The sequence below is a fragment of the Armigeres subalbatus genome, chromosome 2, assembly GCF_024139115.2.
Source record: "Armigeres subalbatus isolate Guangzhou_Male chromosome 2, GZ_Asu_2, whole genome shotgun sequence".
Taxonomy (NCBI): Eukaryota; Metazoa; Arthropoda; class Insecta; order Diptera; family Culicidae; genus Armigeres; species Armigeres subalbatus.
This window is the reverse complement of record NC_085140.1, coordinates 274677430-274686969: the sequence shown is the minus strand read 5'-3', so window position 1 is coordinate 274686969 and position 9540 is coordinate 274677430. Positions and strand designations below refer to the sequence as shown.

The 9540-nt window shown below is 41.0% G+C and overlaps 1 protein-coding gene across 1 annotated transcript in view; it reads left to right on the top strand.

The window, feature by feature from the left end:
- The first annotated feature begins 1043 nt into the window (after window positions 1-1043).
- The window catches only part of LOC134212261 (adenosine kinase), a 32707-nt gene continuing 24210 nt past the window's right edge, over window positions 1044-9540 (top strand). Inside the window, exons 1-2 of the mRNA XM_062689961.1 lie at window positions 1044-1391; window positions 1515-1676. Coding sequence (XP_062545945.1) covers window positions 1363-1391; window positions 1515-1676 — 191 coding nt within the window. The 5' untranslated portion in view covers window positions 1044-1362. The remainder of the gene's footprint in view (window positions 1392-1514; window positions 1677-9540) is intronic.

Genomic DNA, 9540 nt, shown 5'->3' with positions numbered 1-9540 from the left:
CGTGAAACAAGACTGAAATGAACATCGAACCGTCGTCACTTCGACGCAGCGAATGAACTTAGGAAAGGAGAAAACGTCAAAACGCTGCTCGTATTTTTTGCATTGGGGTTGTACAACAGGAAGCGTACAAAATTTACGCAGCGTCAAAATTGTGCGATGCAAGGGTTGACCCTTTACTTATTTCTATAGATTTCTTTGAGAATAGGTCGTATAATGCAAAACAGAGACTCTCTTAGTTCGCGCTCTCTTCCGCTAATAGATCGGCTAGTATTGCATTTTTGCCACATTTTTACTTTAGCACGCTAGACAAAGTTATTATCTTTATATCTTTGTATCAAGAAATCCGAAGTAAACTTTTGTATAGTTTTGTAATAATCGAAAGAGAATGAAACCAAAGAGAGACTCTTTTGCACATACGACATATTCTAAAAGCAGGTCTCTAGATTTCAGATAATATCCTATGTTTATACTGCCGCTAACCGCAAGCCGAGCACATCTGTATAGGACACTGCACGGAAAGATATCTTTCTCTTTCGTTCTTCATACATTTTGACGTTTACTGACCTTGTTTTTCTCTAATTTCTTTGCAATTTCAAGAATTCGCGACTATAGTTAAGTTAATTTTTTCACGCACAACTTGACAGTTCCTTCATGGGATTTTACTGTTAAAAGATCAAGAAGCTAAAACTAAAAGATCAAGAAGTCAAAGCCATTATTTTGCTAGCTATCAACGAAAATTAATTAAAAAAAATTGAAGAAATCGACCAAGTTTTTATCTAATTTATCTAATTAACTGAAATGTAAGGTGAGCTTTTGATTGTTATAATTATCTTTATTAACGAGATTTTCGGCCCTAGGCCGGTTTATGTTTATCTCGTACAACAGCTTTCAATCTTCTAGCGTATTGTTGAAAATTCTATTTATTGAGAAACTTTCACCGCCAGTATTTACATACAAATCTCACTGTGCGCATTATCCATAATGAATCGAATGAATCTAAACAAATTCATTCGATGTGCTTCCTCCGCACTCAACTGACGTCTACGTCCTTGGACAAAAACTAGTATGAACTTTTTTCTAGTGTTAAATCGAAAGTGGATCTAATCGGCGGCGGTTCGGTCCGACGGTAATCGTGATTGATTGGTGATAGTAAAGCAGCAAGTGAGTGGATGCGCTTCTAACAGTGATCATCGTTGTGTTGGCATCAGATCCATTCAGTTGATAATGCATCATCAGCTGGTCAAAAGAGCCGTGAATTGATATTTTGTCTATAGAACCCAGCCAAGCGCACTAATAATTCCCGCCTTTTGCCAACTTCATTGACTGGCGAAACAAGTTGTGGGTCAAACCTAGGACACCAGGATGACTAACGATTCGCAAATTAGCAGCTGGTAAGTGTGCTGGTACTCAATACATCTAATGCGTATGTTTAGTAGATACGAGAAGAATGACGACAAATTCGCGACTAATCATGTAATCTCCTTTCCTGTGTATGTTTGTATGCGGAAAAATAGCGATCGCTGCCCGAGGCTAGTAGCTTTCGGAAACGTGCTGCTGGATATCAGCGTCGAGCTGTGCGACAGTAAAATTCTCAAGGATTTCGACCTGAAGGAGGATGACCAGCGGGAAATTCCGGCGGACAAGTTGGACCGATTGGGGGCCGTTGCCGTGGAGACGTAAGTGTGATGGGTCAATACATTTTTATGGCGGACGTGTGCTATGCTATGCCCTGCGGAATTATTAGACGTTCGCGGTGTGGTAGCACATGGAAGGCAAACTACTTCAAGGTGCTAGAGGGGAGAGTGCTAGGAAGCGCCGATCATACCATAGCTCAAAGATTAGGTGCAAAGGAAAAGTATGTTCAATAAGAAACGAAAAGGCTCAAAAATAACTCTCTGTTACATAATTAATAAACACTGATTAGAATAGAAAACAGCCAACAAGAAATCTGTTGTGTTATCAATAGAAGCATTAATGAGGTATGGTTCTAAAACTGTTTATAGAAAGACGTCGATGTGCTCGAAGTGAATTAGGTTTGTACCTAAGCATTTATTTCAGCTGAGCTTTATCGAATGTCGCTCGGCATTCAAATACTTTAATTAATTTTAACTTAATAGTTGATTTCGCATCATGTGCAAAAGGCTCTCCTAGTTTACTTTCTCAGCTTGAATTCTTGTGAAAGTTAGTCATAAATCTGGCACGTCAAAACTGTCTTGCGATCTATTATCAAGAAATCAAGATAAGGTAGGATGAGCACCCCTATTATTACCGCTATTAAGTCAATTATTGTCAACAAGTGCTGACGAGTCATATATACAATTCAGTAAACGCAGTTTCAAGCTCAAAACCTTGCTCTGGTGCGTATTGTTTTAGCTTTTACCAAGCCTCAAATTCTATACCTACATAATTTTGATTAATTTATGAATAAATTTATTATTTATAAACAATTTAACATAGCTTGACATGATTACTATTCATTCACCTGACTTATTGTTGATGTTACATCAATATTTAAACCATATTGGAACAATTACTTATTGCTTAATTTGATGATCTTCAGCAGTGATCATTTGGGCCTTCTTTTTCGTAGATGCAGAAATGATCCGTACATTTAATTCTCAGTTAAAATCGTCCTTGAATCCAGGTCCGGACGGCATTCCATCCACATCTTTGATAAGGCACACTCGAAGGCACATCGCCACATGTCTGTGCGCACAAAAGATATTTTAGTTACAAGATAAAGATTGTCGCTTCGGTTCCCTTTGTTCTGCTGTCCGAAACATATGGGGTACCTACTTGTCAAATCGTATGTATTTTTCCTTCATTGACATTTAGATCCCCTATCCTCACCAGCAAAAGATGTTCCGGACAGCGACGACAGCGACAATGTTTATCTGGTAACTAAAATATCTTTTGTGCGCACCCACCCAAAAAAAAATGAAGCAACATTTTTTTGTTTTCGATTTTAAAAATAGTTAGAGGCTTCAAAAAATATGGGATCTTTATGAAAGTTGACCTCAAATAAGCCAAAGAATCGATTGAGCGAATAAAAAATTTTGACGGGAAAGGACAATTCCCTTTGGTATTTTTTTCCCTTTTTTTCCTTTGGCATTTTTTCCTCTGAACCATGTAGAAATTATTGTTTTTAACTTAAGCTAAACTGAACCTAATTTATGCTAAGGGTACAAGAAGCTAATCGTTGCTGCAGAAGATTGCAACGATTTTTGTCTAAAATTGGAAATTATTTTATTGGACATTTGATGGCACTGCATAAAACATGGCAAGTCTAAAAAATTGTTTGTAAATCAAAAATTTATTCCTGAGACAAAGTTTTGATTTTCTAGAAAACTATTCAGCTTTTAGTGGAATATTTTCACTGTCATATCATAAGACGAGTTTAGGATTTCAACACCTCTTATTACTTTTACACATACGTATTTCGACCTCAACTGTAAGGTCGTCTTCAGTGTTTCGTACTCGACTCAAATCAAGTACGAGAAACTGGAGCCGACCTTATAGTTTAGGTCGAAATACGTATACCTAAAAGTAAGACGAGGAGGTGGAATTAAATGGATTTTGATTTTCGGTTTATAAGTGGATCCACTTAATATATTTGTTACATTTGATTTAAATGTTATCAATGTGATTTTTAAAAGTTAGTTTTGATCTAGCAGAAGGTCCTAAATATTTAGCTTCACTAGGCCAATAAATTAGAACCTCATTCATAGTTACAATCTGAGACGAGACCTGCAAAGACGCTGCTTCTTTTCTCTTGTTTTGACACTTGTTCTTCTTTTCATCACAGTTGACCATCGAGTTTCAACTGTTTACTTGACTGTTTCACCTAAGCCCCAGGTGGACCCTTCTGAGCACAATAAAAGTGTATCCAATTCACGAAATAGTTAATTCATTTTCATAAGGTTTTTTATACCGGGAACAAAACACAGGTTTATTACTGATTATTAACAAGCTAAACGGAAGGTTTGGAATACTCGTTAAAGTAAAAAAGTCTTGGTAAAACAAAAATGATGTGGAATATTTTATTTGGGATACCAATACTTTTACTCAGAAAAGCTGCTGGATGCAACTGACAGTTCGTGACAGCAGTTGACTGGCAGCGGATGAAGTTTCATTTTTCCTCTTTGCAGGTCTCGTCTCAGGTTACAATATGTCTGCTAGAAGGTTTCAAATTTATGGGGGAAAATTATAAGCTGAGTTTTGTAAGCATTCGGGTCGCATTACCACGTCACTATCCAAGTCGTTCCTAGGTAGACGTTATGCAGAATAACAGAGATTTCAACAATGCTCTGCCCAAATATACTCTGCCCTTCTTCGCATGTCCGTCATATAGCAAAAAACAGCAAGTAGAGAAAATGTCAATTGAAATATTTTTACAATTTTTCGTTATGCCGCGTCCGCAAATATTTTTCAACTATGCATTCGTTTTAACTGTTAAGTTTAAGTGTTGAACTTAATTTTAAAATAAAAAAAAAACACTTTAATAAAGAATTTAAAAAAAAACTGTTAAGTTGGTTAAAATAAGCGAGTTTAAATGAGTTGAGTTGACAAATGTTACATGTTACATACATGCCAATAATTTTGGATCAGATCAGCTTAATATTCGCATAAACGTCTCGCAATCAAGAGTGTATTTTTTACATAACTTTTTGCCTTTCTTCTACAACGAACGTTGTGACGAAAGGTAATCTTTTCACTACGAAAACGAACTTTTTATAGAAGCCTCGGAGACCCATAGTGTTATAGACCAATCGACTTAGCTGGACTAGCTGACCAAATGTCTGTCTATCCGTTTGTTTGTAATATGTATGTGTGTACGTGTGAATGTATGTGTGTGTATGTGTGTGCACAAAAGCTAAGAAAAACATTAGACAACTTTGCTTATAGTAATCCTCGCAACAAGTTTCATTCGACAGGGGGCAAATTGAATTTGATAACAATCGACCGTTGCGTTTAAAAGTTATAAACAAAATGGAACATTGAACCATATTAGCAACATATAAGGATGGTGTCTTGGCTAAATGCGAGAGGCAGTATCACTACTCGGTGAATAAAGTTGGGATTTTTTGCCTTTCTCGTACAACAAAGTTGTAGTGTTGTACCGAAAAGCTATCATTGCACTCCAAAATCGAACTTTTTATAGAAGTCACGGAGAACCATGATGTTATATACCAATCAACTCAGCTCGTCGAGCTGAACAAATGTCTTTCTGTCCGTGTGTATGTGTGTGTGTGTGCACACGAAAACCGAAAAACATTAGCCATTTTTTCATATAGTAATTCTTGACCGATTTTCTCGCAACAAGTTGCATTCGACAGGGGACAAAGCCTTGTTGATCACTATTAAATTTGATAACGATAAACCATTGCGTTTAAAAGTTATTAAGAAAATGGAATAGAACTATATAAGCGCCATATAAGGTTGGTGTCTTGGCTAAATGCTACTGAGGGTCGTGGGTTCGTGTCCCATGGAAGGGAAAGTGGTTACCTACCTCCAATACATTTTTCAAATCAATATCTTCCACATAATGTACGTATTCACATATGAGTCTTCAATTTTAGAATTTTGACTTTGCCTTAAAGTACATTGTGTATTTATGCTCATGCTAATGCTGAATTTCGTCTTATAATACATTTTTCGAAATATAATATAACCCCTTCAATATAACGTCCCTTAATATAACGTCCTAGAATCGTTATGTAGGCTCGTTCGTGCTGTTTACCGCGAGCGATGTTTTTTCGTTAATGTTGTATAGGATATAACAGCGTGTAAGTGTAAGTTCCTGTAACTAGCGCTTTAGCTCCGTAATTAACAACGTTTAAACAACGAACTGCTCAATAAAGCTATAGGAAACTGCTACAAGTTTTTCATGCAATCCATTTCAAAATTAAGCTACGGTAATGCATTGTTGGCAAATGAGTCAAACTCTGAATTAATGGATGAAACCATCTCCACCCTGATCTAATGGAAACGTGATATTATGGTGAAGTATTAACAAATAAATTCAGAAAGCCTATTGAAGCTGAATATTTAGGAATAAAATTTATAAAAAAGCATAAAAGAGAGAAAAAATCATTTAAGTTGTGGTTCTAGGGGGACAAGAGGTGGCCTCGGGAATCACGATACTGTTAAGCGAATATTTTTGACATGGGACAAATCATCAAAATGAACATGGGACGAACATGCCGATCGCTTGCAGTGTCAATCTCGAAACGAAGCCGCCTCGAAACTTAGTGTTCATTAAGCACTTCCACAGTTATTGACTGCGAGGTTTCTAAGCCAGGTTATCATTTTTGCATTCGTATATCATGAGGCTAACACGATGATACTTTTATGCCCAGGGAAGTCGAGACAATTTCCAATCCGAAAATTGTCTAGACCGGCACCGGGAATCGAACCCAGCCACCCTCAGCATGGTCTTGCTTTGTAGTCGCGCGTCTTACCGTACGGCTAAGGAGGGCCACACTTATTGTATATAATTACATTCCATTGTTAATTCGGATGTCAATTAAAAGCAAACCTTGAGCTATAGTGGAATTTGCGTTAATACAATAAATACTACCAACATGAAGGTTCAATGTCCCTCCTAAGCACAAACCTGCATAATGCAGTAAAAGCACATGGAAATGCACACGAAACGCAACAAAGTCACGACTAGAGGTGTGCGCCGGTCCGATATTCGTCGGCGGCGGCGTTTGTCAGAATTTTGGCCGGCGGCGGCGGCGTTTTCGGCGTCACGCCGAAAGCCATTTACCCGGCGGCGGCGGCGGCGTCAATCGGCGTGGCGATTTTTTCATTACGTTTTTCTAAGATTTTTTCCATTTTCCAGCATATTTTCAAGACATTAAAAGAAGATTTTTTTTTATTTTCGCATGAAAAATCTAATGAACTTTTCCAGAAAAATCTAGAAGAAAACCAAAATTTGGAAAATATTTTCGGATTGTTTGAAGTTTCGAGGAGTCTTTGGAATTACCAAGAGAAGCTCTTTTGAATTCCCAAATAAAATTGTGTGGAATTTCAGCAGAAAATTTGTCGCAATTTACATGAGAAACTTCAGAATTTTTACACAAAAAAACCCTGATTAATCCACCTAGCGGTGATGGTGCTTTCCTCGTGTTTTATAAAAATAGTATTTTGGCCATTACTTTTGAGCCCATAGTCCGATCCATCTAATTTTCAATACGAAACAATGGGAGAGTATTCTGGGTCGAATGCAACTTGTTGCGAGTAAATCGGTCAAGGATAAGTGCCTGAAAAATGCGTGACATTTTTTTACTCAATTTTTCTATTAAAAAAGTGGTATTTTGGCCATAACTTCCGAGCCCATAGTCCGATCTGACCAATTTTCAATAGGAAACAATGGTAGAGTATCCTGCGTCGAATGCAACTGAGTGACATTTTTTTTGGGTGGTTGCGCACAGACACACACACACACACACACATACACACACACACTCGCCAACTCGAACCCATGGGGAGACGCCTATCGGGTGGTGATGGCCAAAACAAGAGGAGCACTGGCTCCTCCCGAGCGATGTCCAACGAGGCTGAAGACTATAATCGAGGCACTATTCCCGCACCACGGCCCAACCCACTGGCCGCCAGCAGCGAGGGGAGCAAATGATGAAGCGGTGGAGAGGGTGACGGTAGAAGAGATATTGACGGTGGCAAAGTCCCTCGACCCGAGTAAAGCACCTGGTCCGGACGGGATCCCGAATATGGCATTGAAGGCAGCCATAACGACTAACCCGAACATGTTTAGGTTGGCCATGCAGAAGTGTCTGGACGAGAGGACATTCCCGGATATATGGAAGAGACAGCGTTTGGTCCTGTTACCGAAACCTGGCAAGCCACCAGGAGACCCCTCAGCGTACAGACCAATCTGTCTTATAGACACGGTAGGGAAGCTACTGGAGAAGTTGATCCTGAACAGACTGTCGCCGTACGTCGAGGAGGTAGGAGGATTATCGAGCGAGCAATTCGGCTTTCGGAGAGGAAGGTCTACTCTGGGTGCCATTAAATCGGTGGTTGACACTGCAAAGGTCGCCATCGAATGCAAGCGGCGCGGTATACGTTACTGCGCAGTAATAACACTCGACGTGCGGAATGCATTCAACAGTGCGTGCTGGATGGAGATCGCGAACTCGTTGCTTCGGCTGGGAGTACCGGTAGGGCTGTATAAGATTCTGGGAAGCTACTTTCAGAATCGATTATTGATCTACGAGACAGACGAAGGCTTGGCTACCGCCCCCATCACGGCAGGTGTCCCACAGGGATCAATTTTGGGTCCACTGCTGTGGAACGTGATGTACGATGGCGTGCTGCGGTTGAAGCTCCCGCCAGGAGTCAAGTTAGTGGGATTCGCCGATGACGTAACCATGACCGTGTACGGAGAATCCGTCGAAGAGGTCGAATTGACTGCAGCCTATTCGATCAGCCTAGTGGAGGAATGGTTGCGCAGCAAGAAGCTACAGTTGGCGCATCATAAAACGGAGATGATAGTCGTTAACAATCGGAAATCGGTTCAGGAGGCGACAATTAGAGTCGGCGGCTGTGACATCACCTCCAAGAGAACTCTGAAACAATTGGGGTGATGCTCGACGATAAGTTGAGCTTTAAAAGTCATGTCGACTACGCCTGCCAGCGCGCGTCGACGGCGATAGCGGCACTATCGAGGATGATGGCGAACAACTCTAGGGTGTGCTCCAGCAAGCGCAAGCTGCTGGCAAGCGTGGCGGTTTCAATACTACGATACGGAGGACCAGCTTGGGTGTCAGCGTTGAGCGTAAACTGCAACGTGCGAAAGCTGGAGAGTACTCATAGGCTAATGTGCCTGAGAGTTATCAGCGCATATCGCACCGTATCTCGCGAAGCGGCATGTGTACTCGCGAGCATGATGCCTATCAAACTGGTGGTAGAGGAAGACGAGGAGTGCTACGCCCTCAGGGGCACCGATAACGCTCGAAGGAATATAAAGGCAGCAACGGTAGCCAAATGGCAGAGAGAGTGGGACAACTCGCCTAAGGGAAGGTGGACCCATCGCTTAGTCCCAAGTGTGTCGGCATGGATTAGCAGACCTCATGGGGAGCTAAACTTTGGCTTGACCCAGTTCTTAACAGGCCATGGATGCTTCAAGTGGTACCTACACAGGTTTGGTCACGCGGCTTCTCCCACCTGTCCGCAATGCCCAGACGTGACAGAAACGGCTGAACACATCCTGTTCACATGTCCTCGGTTCGAAACGGAGAGGAGTGCGATGTTGGGGGCATGCGGAACGGACACCAACACCGATAACATCGTCATAAAAATGTGCCAGAACCCAGAACAGTGGAGAGCGGTTGCAAGAGCGACGTCCAGGATAGCCGACATCCTGCAACGAAGTTGGCGCATAGAGCAGCAGCAGGCAGCCGTTACGGATAGCGGACCATGAGTCGTGGAAGTCGTGAATATATATGTCGATAATGGATGGGAACGACAGCGTCGCAACTGTATTCAGCTTGCGGCGAGCGCGTAGCCGCAGAA